Below are 18,960 nucleotides of genomic sequence, written 5' to 3' on the forward strand. Positions count from 1 at the left end.
TATAGCTCCGATGTCTGGCGCTCTGCATCCTGCCTTTGCCCTGTATCTATTGCCGCATCTGTCGAAATGAAGGCGCGCTCTGGTGTTCAGGTCCGCGAGCGCGCACGCACTCTGCGTCACAACTCTTGTCACAGACGGACGTCGCCCACGCTCTGCTAATGTGTTTCCTGTTATGGCCGCTTGCATAGGACGAAAAGACAGACGAGATGTGTTTGTAAATGACCGTGTGAGGCAGGCGCCGTCGGGATGGCGGTGACGCAGCTGTGTAAGCTTGTCAGTAGGTCGGCGGTCCACGTACGCAGGAGGTACAGCAAGGTGCGGAGAGTTGTTATAGCAACAGGAAGCTAACTAATGCTAACGATAGCATGCAGGGCAGTGTGTGTTTACTGTAGCAGTGTTCTGTCATGAGCTGCAGCTGGTCATGTAAATCTTTTGAAAGAGTTTTATTTTTCTTAAGAATAATTGCGTATTCACACTTTTTTTATTATATGCAAAAATATTTTTGTGAACTAATTGCTTTTTTCCCCTCTAATTTGCCTTTGGGGAAACAAATTTAAGAGCAATGTGTTTGATGTCAAATGTATTCAGGGACTAAATTATATAATTTTTTGTAGTCTTCTCAGTCAGCTACCATTAAATTAAAAGCATACGAGGTATTAAAGCCATTAGTTACAAAGTACTTGCATGATAATAGTTGGGCTATTCTGGTATTATGGGTGTTCTTTAGCTAAATTGTCCCAAGCAGCAGAATATTTGAATTTCCAAGCATTCCCTCTTTTTGTATTGACATTACACAAAACATAACACTATGAGCTCTGACAGGTGAAGGGAGCAATATTAAAAATCTTGTCACCTGTTAGTGGGTTGGGGATGTTAAGCAGCAGGACAACTCTCCTCAAAATAGGTGTTGGATGCAGGAACAATGGGCAGCATAAGGATTTGAGCAAATTTAATTAGGTCCAGGTTATAATGATTAAACGAATAGGTCAGACTCTCCAACACTGCAGCTTTTGTGGGGTGGTCCCAGTCTGTAAAAGGTGGTCCACGAAGGGAACAGTGGTATACCAGCTGCAGGGTCACAGCCCAGCTTGTCTAATCCAACAGTGTTTGACTGCAGCTCATATGGCTGTATAAGTTATTGCTGGCTCTGAAAAATGTGCCAGAATATACAGTGTTTAGTTTTTTATGCATAGTCAAGTATCCCATGCTGGTGATAATGTTACACCTGTGCAATGTATTTAATTTTTAGCTCTCTGTTAGCTTATTTTCAGGAGAGCAAATTGCCTAAGTTTTCTTATTTTCTGTCACCTTTTTATATTTTTGTTTTTTAATTTAATTTTTTTCTAGGATTAGAATTTTACCCTTTTCTTTGGGGCATGAAACCGTTGTGCACTAGTAGAGCCAAGTGATCTGTTGGAGCCTAGAGCTTTTTTCTTCTTCTTCTTCTTCTTTTCTGCCTTTAGAGATTTGGTTGTTTGGACATCTCAGGAGCCTCACATGCGTAGTGTCGACAGAGCTGATTGGTCTCTGAAGAAGGATCCTCATAAAGGGTCACTATGAATAAAGCAGCACACAGATTGACTAACTGTCCTCTGGAGTCCGCCTGAATATGTTTGATTTAACGTCTCTAGCCTCACTTGTTTTACACTTTTACTACCACTATAGCTACAATTTTTTGCAGATGTCTCTCTTTGGTTTACTCAGGCAAAGTCTGTTCCATTAATACTAAATGAGCAATATGTGCTAAATGTATACATTTGATAGTATCTTGGCCTTTTTAAAGTTCACTCCAAATAATTTTAATTGATAGTATTGACAGCTATTTGTGTTAATACAAGGTTATAGGCATGGCGGGTTTCTTTGTATATCACAGTTCAGTAACAAGACAATTCAAAATGCTGTACATGAATATAACATAAGAAAAGAAAACAGGGGAAACACTGCATATGAACTGTAGCAGCAGGTCAAGATATAAGACAAGTTGGACAACAAACTAGGCAAGTAGTTTTTTAACCTTGAGTTAAAGGAACTCTGGGTTTCAGCACTTTTAGTCTTCTGGGAGTTAATTTCAGATAAGTGGAGCATAAGAACTGATTGCTGCCTCTCCGGTTCTGGTTCTTATAGCATCGGAACATGCAATAAACCAACTTGCCCTTTGGCACTGTGTGTTTGTTGGAAACAAGTAATTTAGAATGAGATGGATTTGTGTTTCATTGCAAAGAGAGCCACTAAGTCACTTACACACTGATCTGGCTGCCTTTTATGTCCCAAAAACGACCAAATCCAAATTAGTGTGCTGAACTAATGGAGACATTTATGGTGCTGCCTGAATAGCCACCAGCACTTATTCCTGGTTCTTAAGTTGTTCTGGAAAGATTCTCCCTTGCATGTCTTTTTAGTAGTTTATACTGAGAGCCAGGATTATTAGCAACTTTTTGAGTGCTGGGTCCCCTCTTGGCCTGAAACGGTGTCGAATTTGATGATTTTTTTTTCCAGTTTTGGATAAGAACAAAACAATTGTAGTTGAAAATCTTTGTATTTCATGACTTTATTCCTTCTCTTGTAGGGCTGGGCAATAAATCAATTAATTGCAATTTGCAACTCCTCAAAATTTAATTTTAGAAAATAAAGATTTATTTATTTATATATATTTTTTTTGCCAATGCACTCTCTTGGGCTAACATGAAACTTTGCACTATCTAGATCCTGAAAGGGGAAATCGTTTTGGTAATAGCATGCAATGTTGGATATATGCGTTTAGGAAAATATATTGTCAAATACTCCAAAGAAGAACCCTTTTTACCCTAAGACAAGGCACTTTAACGTATTTATTTACTTATTTTTTTAAGGTGGTGTGAAGTGACACAAGTGAAGTCTTCTTAGATGTATAACACTGTTAACAGCAAATATTTTGTGTTATATTTTCATTATTTACTATGGCGGGGCCTGCCATTTTGTTTTATAAGCAGGTTTTAAATCTTAGAATAGTTGCACTTTGAATTCAGATCAACTCCCGGAAGAGATTATTGAAATAAAAATAAGTTTTTAGAAAAATTTGCAGCTATTGTCTATGAACAAAAGAGAAACAAATAGAGTAATCAGATTCTGTAAAAAGAAAAAAACAAGAAATCGGATATTTTATTTTTAGCCATATCACCCAGCCTTATCCTTTTGTCTAAAGGTCCAGTCTATCCATCCATTTGCACCATTTATTATTACTACTTAATCCTATTTTCGTTTATTCTCTCCTCCTTCCAATTGTTTTTTTTTTCTATGCTTAAACTATTTTTTCTTCTGCCCTCTAGTTATTTCTTTATTCTGCCCTTTAGTTATTCCTTTTCTACTGTGTTTAGCTTCTTCCCGTGCTTCCTTCTGTCCTTGCTACTTTTTGATGTCCCTTCCTTCTGTCCTTCAATTTTTAGTTCCTTTCTTTTCTCCTTTTGATATTATAATACCTTTTTATTTGTAATGCACTTTACATTTAAAAAGAAAACCTCAAAGTGTTACAAGTGAGATTATCAGGCGGATGAAAACACCAATGTATAAATAGTGCAACACCATTGTTGTGTGCGGTTACAATTCATAAGTTCTGCTAAAAAGAAATGTTTTAACTCTGAATAAGTCTGTGGTTCCATGTTCGGGGATCGGCCGAGCAAAAAAGTTATTTTCCTCTCTGTTGGTTGTTCCTTCTGACCCTCCATCCTTTCATTCCTCTTTTCATGTTTATTTTTATGAATTTTATCCTTTTTGTTTTTTTCGTCCTCCTGTCAGTTGTTCTGCCTTCATTTTGTCCTTTTGTTTTTCCCCTTTTCATTCCTTTCTTTTCAGATATCTGGGTCACCTATGGCTAATGTTCAAAGCCGTTCACCGTGGATAAATCTGCCAAATATCCATCAGTGTTTAATTATAATGGCATAACAACACAGATATTACACTATAGAAGTATGAAATAAAAAATGGGTTCCATCTCTGTGAGGTCCTTTCCTCATGGGTTAGACATGAAATTTCAGATTTCACTGATTTAAATAAAATCTGGTGGTACCAGAATTTCTCATTTGTACCACTAGAGGAAGCCTGAGGACCGCCAATGATTTGAGGACCACCGTTGGGAGAGTCGTCATTGACATTACCGGACGTTCTCTAGTTGGCAGGGAGGAGCAGAAACAAATAAAATACAATTATTGTAACTTATTGTCCTCCTGTGTTCATCCAAAACACATTAGCCTCATAAAATATTAATCTTTAGAGTAGAACAGTACGTTTAAAAATGGGTTCCTGTTACAACAGCATAGCTTTAGGCTGGCATTTATAGCTGAAAAGACAAATTACTGGTTATATTAATGACAGTTAAAGTTTTTCAGACTTTAATCATGATAATTTTTTGTAGACCTCTGTGCCTTCCTTTTGATATCCTGTTTTCCATCATTCCTCTCCAGCTTCAGTTGTCTCCAGCGTTATCTGAGCGCCTGCGGGTGTTTGAGTCTCTAAGGGAACAACGAGGCAAGAAGAGGAGACCTGAAGTTGCAGAAAAGCCCCTCTCCATCCACGTTACTAGTGGACAAACTGTGAAGGGAACAGCAGGAGTAACCACGCCCCTCCTTGTTGCACAGAGTCTCAGGTAAATTCATAAGATATGCACCAATGTATGGTATGTCTACTGGTGAAATGCTGTAAGGCCAAGTTTGACTGCAGGGCGAAAGGAGCCCTGGTGAGTAAGGTGAATGGGGAGCTGTGGGAGCTGGGCCGCCCTCTAGAGGCAGACTGTGAACTGCAGCTTCTTGGGTTTAACACAGCTGAAGGAAGACAGGTATGTGTTTTTTTGTTTTTGTTTTTTCAATTGTCTTCTTAATTTCTCGCCTGAGCTACGTTTCTTTTTCCCCTGATTATCCGTGAAACAAAAATTTAACCCGCTGTACAAGAACCCACTAACTTTTCTAACCTGTTTTTACTGACTGCTTTAGTTATCTAGAAGGCAATTTATGTATCGAACCTTTAAACCTTTCTGAGCTCAAACGTAAAATGGATATTACTGTACATGTAAAAAAAAATTCTTGATGTCATTTTTATATTACTCGTAAAGAATCCCTTTAAATGATTATTTTTTTTATGTTAAACCCTCTGGATCTTTATTGAGGGGGTGTTGATTGATTAATTCACATTACACAGTAATTCATATTGTTCGCAAAACGACTCATATCGTGAGTTTTTGGCCCAGACACAAATCTTTTCCAACCTAAAGACTATTTGCACGCTCTAAGCTTCTCAGGGAGCATATTGGTCTTTTTTTTTTTCTTTTTTAAGTGTGAAAATAGTATTTCTTGTTTGTCTGCATGTTATGTTATATGTGTGCATCCTGAGCCGGTGTCCTTCTAAAAAAAAACAAAACAAAAAAAAAGAAATCTCACTATGGTAACACATGGTGACAATAAAGATTCATGATTCTTGATCTCTGGTCCTAATTCGCTCAGTAACGGCCCTTATTTACAGGCGGCATGGCGGACAGGAGCGTGTGTCCTTGGGGGGGTGTTGGAGGGGGTGTTTGGAGCAGAGGTGTGCAGGGAAGGAGCGTCTGAGCTCGGACTTTTCTGTGACCACGTCTTGAGCAGCAGGTGACGTATTCGCTTGAAAAGGAATAAACTTTGTTCTTAATAAACATGTCGGTTCTGGTTCAGCCTCACTCGCTGAGCTTAGTTAGACATTAGCTCTCAAATAAATTTTCTTGGAATCAATGTTTTACTTATTCGTACATATATGTTACATCTGTATTTCTTATTTTAAGTGTCGTTACCCACTTCTAATACTCAGGGTTCCCATGCCGTCCTGAAAAGTATGGAGTTTGATTACAAGTCTGCATAAGTGTGGAACATTTTAAAATCAGTATTGGGAAAAAAAATGACTGACTTTTCAGACTTCTAATTTTCTTATCTGAAAGATAAAAAGATTGATACATCATGAAAAGCTGTTCTTCCAGTCGAAGACAGCCAAGATACACTTGAACATGAGTTCAGTGTTATTGTGCCATCGTGGAGGCCGGGAAGCGCAAAGCTAAAAGAAAATATGAAGAGAAGCATAAATAATTTTTATCGGAATGGGAGGAATGTTTTACATTTTTGTTGTTGAAGGAGATGGAAAACCCCGCTGCTTGCTATGCGAGACATCTTAAAGGATCACAACTAAAATAAATAACATTTCATCATATGCTATGGAGTTTCTAAAAGGCACTGAACTTCACAAGAATAGGATTTACATTTTAAAACGTCAAACAGAAAAGCAGCCTTGGGTTAAAAAATTAAATACAAAGCACCCAGGGACTGTCACCTGTCAATTATTTAAAAAATGTGGATTTTGCTGTTCAGCTTTTTTGCAATGCTGCTGGATTTTATTCAGGCTTTTGATGCTGAGGTGCTTGGCCACCCCTAGCCTATAAGATCATAAACTAACGGGGGAAATCTAAAAGAAATTAGTCTGGGAACGTATGAACTTTTGAGTCCTACTGAGTGTGTCATTTCTTCCACAGTTCCCTATCACTAAGTGATGTGGAGGCAAAATGTAAGGCGGCTGCAGCGCTCAGACTCCCTTTGTTCAGACTGGACCTGAACACAGCAGAGCTTCGGGAACTTTTTCAGGTCAGTCGGACTTGCTATGTGTTTCATACTATCCTCACGTGGGACCTTTAACATTTGTACTGTAAATAACTACGTCCTACATCAGGCACAAACAAATGGTATCAGTGGAGCATCACTTAAAGACCATTTAATACTGTAATTTCTTTATATAACTCTGCACAACCTAAAAATGGGATTTCTGCTGCAACTTCAGACGCGTTGAATTTAAGGCCCATTCAGATTTTCCATATGAGGTCCTAAATGACATTTCGTTGCGTCTTAAACTCTTTTCCATTCATTCTTTATTTCACACAGTAGTGGCGTTTATTGCTTTCATGTTTTGTAGTTCTGGGGAATGTAGAGTTTGCTATAAAACAGGGAATGATGCAGCGTTGCAAGCAGCTCTGTTTTTTTTTTAAGTGTATTAAGATCAAAGAGAAAACTCAAGCTCACTTTTAAACTGTCACAATGTGTTCTGCAACATTTCAGTCAAAGGCATTCATTTGATAAACACGTTGCAGAGATAAGGAACCCTGCACGATTAGGAAGTGGTTCTAAGTGTCTGACCAAATATGGCATAACATCAGCATCAGACGGTGCAGGAAACACGGCATCAAAAACTTATAGACCTTTTAAATTCAGATCATCTCATAGGTAGTAATATTCAGTTCATCATGTCTTATCACCTTGTTATATATATATATATATATATATATATATATATATATATATATATATATATATATATATATATATATATATATATATATATATATATATATATATATATATAAATAAAACACCGTCATCATAAAAGTGCACTACCACAGGATAAGTCCCATCATTTCTGCATATAGTGCTTTTATGTTAACTCACCCTTTAGTGTGGGTTCACTTTTAGTCCCCCCCTCTTTTTACTCTTTATCTGCTCTCACTTGGAGCAGATATTCTTTGAAAGTATGCCGTCTCTTTTCACTTTTATGCAGATGATTGGCAGATTTATGTGTTGGATTCAGGGTTCCTAACTCTGTTTGGACCCCTGAATTGTTTTACCCGGCTGACTCATTATATTTGGCAGGACCAACTAAATCAAATGTATCATTTGATTTAGTTTTAAAGGATTGGAGAAGTGACAGCTGGAGATGAGAGCGGATGGCTTTAAATATAGTTTTATTTTGATGGAGAGAAATAAAGACAAGTGTGATGGCATTCGGTGACCCTGAGGTCTTCTGGTCACTTTCTGAAGCTGACAAACACAAATCTTGGCTTTTAAATGGACATTCTGCTTAAATTTGACAATCCATTTCTTTTACTTTGGAAACTGACCAAGATAAAGTTCATGCTTACAAAGAAGCGCGTGCAGCTGGATTACTGTAACAAACACGTCTTTTCTGTCTGACTTTTGATACTTTGTATGGTGTCGGTGTTCTCAGGTCATTAATCTAAAATCTTGTTGGCTGTATCGGCGTCATCTGTATTTTGCTTTTATCCGTACCGCACTTTGGTCTCTGCGTTTGTTCGAAGAGCTTTATAAATAAAGTTGGATTGGAGAAACAAAGTTCGGAGGCAGAAATCCAGCAACTCGTCTACATGTTTTAAATACCTTCACCCTGGATGCAGTTTTTTTTTTTTAAGTACGCTTAAACACTTTGTTCTCTCCAGTTGCATTTACTGCCATTTGTTCCTGGCTGAGCGGCAGAAGAACGTTTTTTCTGTATCTTGAGAACTAACATTTTAGTTCTCTAAGTCTAACTTTTTAAACACTATTCTGCATCGAAACAAAGTCATCATTTCATTACTCAGCCCTGGTAGTCCTGTATTTGTGATAATTTATGTTCCAATAATTTCTCCCAGAGCTGATTATCTAATGTAGAACAGATTACTGGATCAATGTGTGCTTCTGTGCTTGTTTGTCTCTCTTCTTGTGTCTCTGCTCTGTCTTCTGTAACCCCAGTCGGTCGAGGCAGATGACCGTTCATACTGAGACTGGTTCTGCTGGAGGTTTTCCTTCCTGTTAATGGGGAGTTTTTCTTTCCACTGTCGCTTCATGCTTGCTCAGTATGAGGGATTGCAGCAAAGCCATGGACAATGCAGACGACTCTCCCTGTAGCTCTGCGCTTCTCCAGGAGTGAATGCTGCTTGTCAAGACTTTGAAGCAATCAACTGGTTTCCTTATATAGGAAATTTTTGACCAATCTGTATAATCTGACCCAATCTGTATAATATGATTGAATTTGACTTTGTAAAGTGCCTCGAGATGACATGTTTCATGAATTGGCGCTATATAAATAAAATTTAATTCAATTGAATAACATTGTGACTTGTATTATTACATTATTAGTCTTATGTTTTCTGTGTTTTTATTTGTCTGTGTGTCATAGGACAGTAAACTGAGGCTGCAGCTTGTTGAGGAGCAGACCGACAGCTCCACTGTCACCGTCTACAGGCATGTATGCGTGTTAACCTGCTTTGTGGTTCATGGTGACGACGAGAGTCTGACCTGCTGCTGTCCTCGGCGTGTTTCAGGTGTGGGGACAGTTTAGCGGTGTGCAATGGGCCCCTCCTCCCACACACGGGCTTCCTCAAGGTCTTCAAGATGTTCCAGGTGCGTTGATGTTTCTCTGTCTTCTCCTCGCCTTAATGTTTGCTTAGCTGCTCTCAAATTATGTTTATTTCCTTCTAGCTCCAAGGTGGGTAATCATAACCCGACTCTAGCCAGATGTATGTCGCTCCGCCTAGTTTCACTCAAATACATCTGGGACCTCTTCATAGGAATTGGCTTTTTTGAAGGCTGGGCCTTATCAAAAATCCTTGCATATGATTGGATAAGCCACTTGTCTGTCATCTTTATCGACGTGCTATTTCAACCACTCACACCGAAGCTAACCCGTGACGCTGATGATAGCGACGCAGGAAAAAAAACAACTTTCTTTTTTTATGTGTTTGCGGCTCTAGTGGCACGCGTTTTATTGACAGTGAGCTGACAGGAAGAGGGGGGAAGACAGGCGGCAAAGCGCTGCGGGTCGGAGTCGATCCCGGGCCGACCGCGTTGAGGACTAAAGGCCTCCTAACATAGTTAGCGCTAACCGCTAACCGAAAACAAAACTTGCCAAATCCGGTCGGGAGAAGGGCGAAAACATGGTTTCCACCAACAAAAGCTTTCAGAGCCGTTCTCTGATGTTCTTTTAATGAAACAATATTAGGTAGATTGGACAACATGGAAGAAATAGCAGCATCAATGCTAACGCTTGCTTCCTCGATGCGAGCCGCCATTGTTTGAATCAGTCTCACGGTCGCTTCTCCACTACGTCACATCTATGAAACTCCAGCCCTGCGTCCTGATTGGCTGGATGATAAAATTGGTTGGAGAAATCACTCTCTATGGGAGAGGTCCAGATGGATGTGAGTGAAGCTAGGCGGAGCGACATACATCTGCCGAGAGTCAGGTTAGGGTAACCAGCCCCCCTGAGAGGCAAACACCGTTTTACCTTTTTATAGCTCTGCCCTTTTCTTAATGCCTCCAACAAGATGATTGAGAGTTTGATGTCCCGCTGTAATCAAATAACACATGAACTGTAGCTGTTATTTGGAGCCATTTGGCTCCTTCTTTTAATGCATAAATATAACTTTCCACTTCTCACCGATCCCTGCGTCTGGTTGGACACTGGGCTGTCACCGGGCAGACTGCGATACCAGAGCAGCGTCAGGCTGGAAATATCGGTGGCAGGATGTTGTGTTTGCCAGAGGCCGTCTTCCTGTTCCAAGCTCAAACACAATGCTTTCCATCAGATAAATATCGCTCTCCTCTGTTCCTTCTTTTTTTGCCTGCCTTTCACTTTCCTTTCCTCTGTTGCCATCTGTTTGTTCGCTCGCTCACTATCTTCTCTCTCCTGTCATTGGCCCCTCCACGCCGCTGCCGTGTCACACCAGCTGTCCTCCGTCACCCTGTCCAGCCAGACGGAGTCTGCCGGGCTGACGCGTCTGCTAGGAGCGGCGTTTCCAGGAGAAAAGGACAGGGAGGAGTGGGAGAGGGAGCAGGAGGAGGCGAGGAGGAGAGACCACAGGCGTATTGGAACAGTAAGCTGAGAGGTGCATTACATAATCATAAAATCAGGTTTCCCTCCCCCCGCCATCGCTGATTAGATTGGATGTCTTTGCACAGGACCAGGAGCTGTTCTTCTTCAATGACGTGAGCCCGGGCAGCTGCTTCTTCCTCCCCAAAGGAGCCCACATCTACAACACGCTCACTGACTTTATTAAGGTGCTCCTCACTTCATACATTTTTAAATAGGGACGGGCGATAATGGGGGAAAAAAAATCATATCGATCAGATAGAAATCATATTAATCGATAAATATCAATAATTTCAAAACATATATTTTAAGTGCAGCCCTGGCCATTTTATGCTGTTGCTTAACAACCTATTTTTAGATACAGAATTCACAAACACTGAATTCAAACTCAAACCTTTATTCAACCAACTTTTTACCCAAAAAAAAAAAAAACACGTGGTCTCTGAACTCTTTGAAGGGGGCGGGGTTTAATGATGCCGTGTACCTGGATCTGCGTTTGTGATTGGTTGGAAGGATGTAACGACTATAATATTAACATAAATGGCTAAAATGGATAAGGAAGGAAAACTATTGAACTTATTATTGACCACTTTTTCTATCATCGATATACGTTTATCCATCAATATATATCGTTATTGGATTATCGTCCAACCCTAATTTTAAACTACATATAGCTTGAAATATCAGCTGTCCTTGATAACCCGGGTGACTCGTTATATTTAGTTGGACCAATTAAATCAAATGTATCATTTTATTTAGCTTTAAAGGATTGGAAAAGTAATTTTATTCTAGTTGATTTAATCGATCTTTATTTTGATAAAGAGTGCTATTCTATTCTTTAAAGGTTCTTTAGATGCTTCAACATAACCTGCTGAAACTCGCAGAAAAGCCAACAGAAGAGGGTCACCTTTTTAAAAAAAAAGGCGACCGCTCTGTACAGGAAAACCTTCTACAGACATCAGTTTCTTACACCTGGCTCAATAATTTAAGACATTTTATACAACAAAGACCAAACTTTTCTAATATCGATTAAAATCTTTGTCCTCCTGCAGGATGGACTCAGCTTCTCAATTCTTTGCTGTAAATGTTAAGAAATTAGAATTGAAGCTGTAACAACCGTGCATATTTAGGCTGCTAAATTGACCAAAAAATGGCCTTAATACAGTTTTACTAAATCTAAACATGCCTTAATGTTTGTAGTAACTCCAAAAGAGACCCAAGCTGGATTAATATAACCAGAAACTGGGGGCTTTTGATACCGCCGGTCTCTCCTGTGGACGGTAACGTGTTCAGTTTATGATCCTGACGATTTATGAGCCTGCGTGTCGGCGGTCCGGATGTTAGTCTAGGTTTAATAATGGCGCCGTTGTGACAGCTCGACCCGCTGCTTCCCTCATTGTTGCTCACATCCTTCCCTCTCCGACCCCTTCGCAGAGTGAGTACCGAAGGCGAGGCTTCAGTGAGGTCGTGACCCCGACTCTTTACAGCACCGCTTTATGGGAGCGCTCGGGCCACTGGGAGCACTACAGCGACAACATGTTCACCGTGACCTCCGAGGGCTCTCAGACCTTCGCGCTGAAGCCCATGAACTGTCCGGCCCACTGGTAAAAGCAGAGACACGCACGTTTTCCTACGCGTGGGCGTCTCAACCTGTAACCGACTCTTCTCTTCTCTGTTTTGGGTTTTAGTCTCATGTTCGAGCGGCGGGCTCGCTCGTGGCGGGAGCTTCCTCTGCGCTGGGCCGACTTCGGGGCGCTGCATCGTAACGAGCTCTCTGGAGCTCTGGGAGGCCTGACCCGCGTCCGGAGGTTCTGCCAGGACGACGCTCACATTTTCTGCACGCCGGAGCAGGTAGAGAAAAAAAAAAAAAAAAAAAAGACGCAGGTTTTTGTTGTCCTCCATTTAAACCGCGTGTCTCTGGAGGTAAAGGACACATGTGGCCCGATGATTTAGATGGGCTGTAGAAATAACCTCAGAGGCATTCCAGGAGGCCTCAGCCGGGATGAATGGGAGTCTTTGTCCCGATCTAACATGATACCTCCCCCCCCTGTGTGGCGCTGCAGCTGTACAGTCATCCCGGTCCGCCGCATGTCATATCCGTTCTCCAGCTCTTTGTTTGAAAGTAATTCCCAGAGATCACAATCACGTGATGATCACGGGCCTCTGAGATGCTAATTCAATCTTTAAGACGCAATCTTCCTACCTGGGCAGGAATTTAACCCTTTGAACCCTTCTGTCCTGACTCTGTTGTGTTGTACGCCTCTGTCCTCCCCGTTGCCTCCGTCCCACCGCCGTTTTAACTCTTGTCTCCCCAGCTGGAACGGGAGATTGTGGCTTGTTTGGACTTTGTTCGGAGCGTCTATCGAGTGTTTGGGTTCTCCTTCCACTGCTTGCTCTCCACACGTCCTGCTCCGTGCCTGGGGGAGCCTGAGCAGTGGGACCATGCCGAGCAGGCAAGCACACACCTTCACACACTCTTAAAGGCCAGAATAAGTCCCCGGTAGGGGGGTTTCCACCAAAGCAGCTCAAGCACTCAACCACTGATTCTGTATAATAACCGGCTTGTTTACTGCAGAGCAAACTCTAATCCACTTTTTTTCTTAATTTTTAATGTTTTATCAGTTTTTATTTTTTTATTTTCCTGCAGGATAATAGTGCAGGGAGTCACTTTAACTACCCAGGTCACATTAATAATATCAGTATCCCTGCAAACACACTACCTAACATCACCAGCTTCATTTATTTATTCAATCTGAGCTAAAACTCAACGCTTAGAGAACAGTGTATTAGCGCTGTTCGATATTACTAAGAGAGTGATGGGTTTAAGAACCCAGCTGGAAATGGTTGTTGGTGAATTTGGTGAAAAACAGCAGCTGGGAGCTGCTATGATGGGTTATATCAACAGAGCTCACGTTATACCTGTACTAATTAGGCTTTTTGCTACTGTTGAAGCTGTTTTTACCAGTTTATGGATTTAAATTGGACGAAACAAAACCAACTGGAGTTTTAAACTTCTTGCTCACATCGTGATTGGCTGTTTGTCTCCTTGAGCCCGCCTCCAGCTGCAGGTGAAAGTGCTTCTTTCCTCTGCTGCAGATCAAAGTTGGTGCTTAAAAAAAGAAGCAGATTTTCTCACCCAGAGCTATAAAAATAAACAAACAAAGAACCAGTGTAGAACTAGCACCAGTTTTTAGCTCTAGAACCGGTTTGATTTGGCAGAAAAAAACAAGATAGGAGCGCTGTGTGTTTATCCTGCATGTAGCAGACATTTCATTGCATCTTTTTAGAGAATAAGTGGGATGAATACTACTAACCAGCTAGTCACACACGGCCAATTATCCACCTTATATCTGCTCTGTGGATGTACATGTGTGGATGTACATGTATGAATCCCCACGGTTGCCTTTTAAAGAGGCTCTGTGGCCGTTTTAATTCAGTTCATTGTAATCATGGTTCTGGGCTCCCACAGCTCCTTCGCTCAGGAAAGCCAAATGGGGATCATAATTAATCTTCTGTAAGCTCTCCTATGCCTCCTCACCTCCGGCGCTGTCTCGTGTGTTTGTGTCTGAGCAGCAGCTGGAGAAGAGTCTGCAGCAGTTCGGGGAACGTTGGGAGCTGAACCCTGGAGACGGAGCTTTCTACGGGCCAAAGGTCAGCAAGGGGGGGGGGGTAAAATGTGCAAACATCTAATGACGGCAGCAAAACCTGTTGATCCGGTGATTAAGATCGTTCTTAGCCAATTCAGATTAAGACGTAGAACGGTTTGCGTAGTTTTGCAACGCTGAGGTACATTGATGAAACATGAAGAAGCTTTTCAGGCTCACGTAGAGAAAAAAATGTCCGAATGGAAGAAAATACACACGGCACCTGAAATTAAACACTTTATAATCAATATTATGATAGCAGACTAAGGTTTAGTTCAGGCTTTTAATAAACATTAAAAGTTTACATTGGGTAAAGGGTGATATTACTGTAAATCTGCAGGGCTGTGTGGAGGTTAGGCTAAGCTCTTGTGATTGGTTGAATGCTCTCTGCTTCCTGGTTTATATTGTTAACTTTAACTGTGTTGAATTTTAAATCAGAATCAGCTTTATTGGCCAAGACTCTGTAGGCAAACAAGGAATTTATCTAGTTTCAGCGCTCACAGTCCACAAACATTAAGATGTAAACTTAAGAGTAAATAAAGGATTAAAAAAAAAGAACAAGCATGTAAATGTATGTGGGGTTACAGGCATTCTTTATATATAGAGCAAAAAATCAGGTTGTGTCCTTGTTTTGTTTCGGTATAGCTTTACTGCTCAGGCCGTGAGGTGTTCAGTGTATTTATCAGATGGAGAAACTCTCTCTGTGGCACCTGGTTTTTTTAAACAGCGCTCTGTGGCGTCAACATGAAGGTAAAGGTGTGAACAGTTTGTGTCCAGGATGTGTGGGTCTGCAGCAATGTGAGCTATGCTCTTCTAAACCCTTGACAAGCACAAACTCACAAACTACTGGGGAAAAAAAGTAAAAAACAAAGCAACTGGACTTGTTTTCCGTAGTTTGAAGACGTTTCACTTCCTCTCCAGGAAGCTTTCTTTGGATAGGAAGCGAAACGTCTTCAAACTACGGAAAACAAGTCCAGTTGCTTTGTTTTTTACCTCTTTTTTTAAATAACCATGACCTGGATGACTGAGAATCTTCACCAGCAAACTCACAAACTTCTGCTTTCAGCCTTCAGTAGAGATGGAGGGAGTAAGTCCTGCAGCATCACGCTAGCATTTTGAACCTCTAAGGCTGTTTCAGCATGTATCTGATGTAAAATCATCAGGTAATATGGCTGCAGAACATTTTAAAGTCTCTACACTTGTACCTTTGAAGAGTTTTGAGTGATTTTATACAAGTTATAGAGGAAAATGAAACCCCAGTAATTCTAGTGTTGCTAGAATTCAAAGGTTATCTTCTCCAGATGAGCCTCGTTTCCAATCTCTGATGTTCAGTTAAGCTGCTTTAGGTTCAGATCGATGCAACTAATTTAAAATCTTACAGATCTTAAAGTATGAGTGATTTTACCAATGTTTTGCTGAGTTTTCACAGTTTTCTGCTCAGTGTGGAGCGTTCTTTCCCATTAGAGCTTCCCTATTAGTGCAGCTGAATGTTGGCTTTAGGTAGACATGAGAGAGTAGGAGGTAAGTCGGGTCAGGTAGGAGGTAGAGACACACAGCCTTACACCCCCAAACACACATTCCTCACGGCTGCGTGGCGAGGCCATGCCGGCCACAGCTAGAAACCTGCAGCTCCTCCCAGAAACCAGTTTGTAAGCAGTTCAGCCCACAAGAATGTGCTTTGGACCTGATGTGTGGTGTCAAAGAGCTCTAAAGTGAGTCCAGACACCAAGAATCTCTGCTCCGTTTCATCTCAGATCGACATCCAGATTAAAGACGCTATTGGCCGACAACATCAGTGTGCCACAATCCAGCTCGACTTCCAGCTGCCCATCAGATTCAGCCTCCAGTATGTCGGGTGAGTCGGTTCAGATCTGCTGCGTTTGGCCCTCGCTCGCTGAAACATTCCTACATCTGTGCTGCTTTAAACCTCCAATGTTCTGCCATCTCTTATCTTTTTTTTTAATGTAAACTCGCATGCTCATCTGTAACGGCCCGTTATATAACAACCTAAGAGGTGGCTAATTTAGTCGTGAATGATTAATTTACCATCTAGTAAGCTTACTCTCTTCTTCTTCTTCTAATCTCTGTTTACTTCTTGTTAATCTCCTTCCATCACCCGGAAAAGATCCTATTGCAGCTCAGATGTGTGTCGTGATTTATTCGATTTTCTGACAACAAAAGAGTGAAGAAACAAAGAAGGCTGAGGGCTATTTGTTTGGCTGCTTTAGCAGATATTGATACCCTTTTAGAAAGAAATCCTTAAATTGGCCGGCCTCATCGATTTGTACTTTGACCTAATCATCTTTTAACGTGTCTCAGACGAGACGGACAGCTGCACCGGCCAGTGATGATCCACCGCGCCGTCCTCGGGTCGCTGGAGAGGATGATCGCTATACTGGCTGAAAACTTTGGAGGCAAATGGTGATAAGCGTATTATTTCTATGAGGCTGATACGTTACAAAACACTGTTTTTTTTGGCTACATCTAAACATATTAGCATATTCTAAAATGTATATATGACAGTAATTCATTTCATAAAGTGTACTTGTATTTATATAGGTTTAATGCATCTGAAGTTATGTATTTAAAGTGTTTCTCTGTTTATTTAGATGATTTGGACTTAAATCTATGACCATAATGTTTATAATGTTTAAATTATTTGAATTGGTTTATGTACTATTCTAATTTTCAAATAAAGTTTTTTTTTTTTTTTACTTAGGAGTCAAGAGTTAAAATATAATATTCTGGGTGTTTTGGATCTGCCTAATATGGGTTTTATCTCTTGACTAAATTTACATTTGGATTATACTCCTGGCGAAGCAGGTTTATATGTGTAGCGCTGTCATATACAGAGTAATAAAGCTTTACAAGAAAAAATGAACAGAACACAAAAACTGGAAACAAAGTATCACATAAAGGCATTTAGATTAAAAAAAAAAAAAGCTTAAACACAATCTTGTAATTTATTGAGATCTGCATGACGAGCAAAACTCCTCACCTTCCTCTTCGTGTCCCAACTAGGCCTCTGTGGTTGTCTCCGGCGCAGATCATGGTGATTCCTGTAGGGGGCAACAGTGAGTCGTACGGCCGGCAGGTCAGTGTATGGTGGAAAAATGCCAACAAAGCGTTCTTTGTCCTTTTTTTTTTTTTCTTTTTTTTTTTCCCGGCGTGATTAATTTGTTAATATGTGAAGCTTTTAGGAGATAAAATCTTAACAGGAAGACTTGTCCCCTCCTGTTAAGGTGGTCGAGCAGTTCCACGAAGCTGGCTTCACGGTGGATTTAGACGACGACCCGGGTACAACCTTAAATAAGAAGATCCGCTCCGCTCAGCTGGCCCAGTACAACTACATATTTGGTAAAGATGAATAACGAAAGCAGCCAATTAAAGCTGCCTATATAAATGTTTTTTTTTTCCCCCACTGATGCTCCATCTCCTGCTTTTTCCTCCCTTATATCAATGTTAACATATTTGAGCGTCTGTGTTTTTTTTCTCCCTCTCTCTCTGTTGCATTGCAGTGGTGGGCGATAAGGAGCGTGAGAGTGGAGCGGTGAATGTTAGGAGCAGAGGGGGTAAACAGCTGGGCAGCAGGCAAACGGAGGAGGTGCTGAGGTCCCTCATACATCTACGAGACACCAGGAGCAACCAGAACGACTTTTAACGGAATAAATCATGGCTTCATGCTCCGTTTTGTTACCTTTTTGCTTGTCTTGTGAATGTGAATGCTATCGGTTATAATAAAAGTACATAAACATTGATGTTTATGCTGTTAGCGATGTCCTTTAATGGAACGGGATGATAAATCTGTACCCAAAAAAGTACAGAGGGGGAGTTTTATGGCTATTTAAAGGTCATTATCGGTCTGACCATCTACATTACACGGCCGCAGATGCTATTTGTTCTCTAAAAGCCATTAAATATGCAGACGTTCACCCTGCATGGGTTTATGAAGACGCGAGAGCAGAAAACCAGGCATGCCTTTAAAAGACTGTTGGGGAGAGAGAGAGAGAGAGGACACACAGATGGGGCTTTGACTAAAATAGGAGAGGTGGACGTGGAGTCAGACCCGTGTGTTTTTATGTGTTTAGTGGAAACGGACAAGTCAAGGTAAAGGTCAAAGGGATTGGACACTTTTCCTCCTAATTGTGAGGGGGCAACAGGATGGAAAAAAGACATCAGTCAAAACAGTGACACCGAGGCAAAGAGGACAATGTGGTGAAGATCTGGGCTTTGGAAGAACCTGATCCATCTTGGTCTTACAGATTTCTAAGTAGCATTTGCAGTTATTTATAAAGTCAGATTCAAACTAGTAAAAAACATTCATAGCAAGTAATCGACAGGCTTTTTAAGATCATAAAACAGAATTTTTGTTACGTAAGACACTGAAAAAAGTAAAACGGGGGGAAAAAAAGCAATTTTCATACCCTATGACTGGCGTTGCCTTGCTTTAATCTTCACAGAACCTCTAACAGAAGTCAATAATATGTGAATAAAGTGGACAGTGCTACTGCTCTGCAAACCTTTGAGATTAAAAACAAGGATTCGATTTGGCAACGTATTGATGTTTGGTGACCAGACATGTTTGGCATCTTAGTTATTTAAGTAGGGCCAGGCGGTATGGACCAAAATTATCTTGATA

The 18,960-nt window shown here is 40.8% G+C and overlaps 1 protein-coding gene across 1 annotated transcript; it reads left to right on the plus strand.

The window, feature by feature from the left end:
- tars2 (threonyl-tRNA synthetase 2, mitochondrial) lies at positions 1 to 18,083 on the plus strand. The gene is made up of 18 exons (XM_012865757.3): positions 1 to 315; positions 4,437 to 4,618; positions 4,693 to 4,807; positions 5,488 to 5,609; positions 6,518 to 6,626; positions 8,986 to 9,050; positions 9,131 to 9,209; positions 10,535 to 10,681; positions 10,767 to 10,865; positions 12,112 to 12,281; positions 12,366 to 12,528; positions 12,993 to 13,130; positions 14,251 to 14,328; positions 16,076 to 16,176; positions 16,641 to 16,742; positions 17,343 to 17,415; positions 17,564 to 17,678; positions 17,840 to 18,083. The coding sequence occupies exons 1-18, from the start codon at positions 247 to 249 to the stop codon at positions 17,980 to 17,982; spliced, it is 2,070 nt and encodes a 689-aa protein (XP_012721211.2). The 5' UTR covers positions 1 to 246; the 3' UTR covers positions 17,983 to 18,083.
- The last annotated feature ends 877 nt before the right edge of the window (positions 18,084 to 18,960 follow it).

The sequence above is a fragment of the Fundulus heteroclitus genome, chromosome 3, assembly GCF_011125445.2.
Source record: "Fundulus heteroclitus isolate FHET01 chromosome 3, MU-UCD_Fhet_4.1, whole genome shotgun sequence".
Taxonomy (NCBI): Eukaryota; Metazoa; Chordata; class Actinopteri; order Cyprinodontiformes; family Fundulidae; genus Fundulus; species Fundulus heteroclitus.

Bases quoted from the DNA above. Each gene is read 5' to 3' on its own strand.
- tars2 (XM_012865757.3), top strand. From the start codon at position 247: ATGGCGGTGACGCAGCTGTGTAAGCTTGTCAGTAGGTCGGCGGTCCAC. The intron at 4,619-4,692 runs GTAAATTCATAA...GTTTGACTGCAG, and splicing joins CTTGTTGCACAGAGTCTCAG to GGCGAAAGGAGCCCTGGTGA. The intron at 9,210-10,534 runs GTGCGTTGATGT...GTGTCACACCAG, and splicing joins AGGTCTTCAAGATGTTCCAG to CTGTCCTCCGTCACCCTGTC.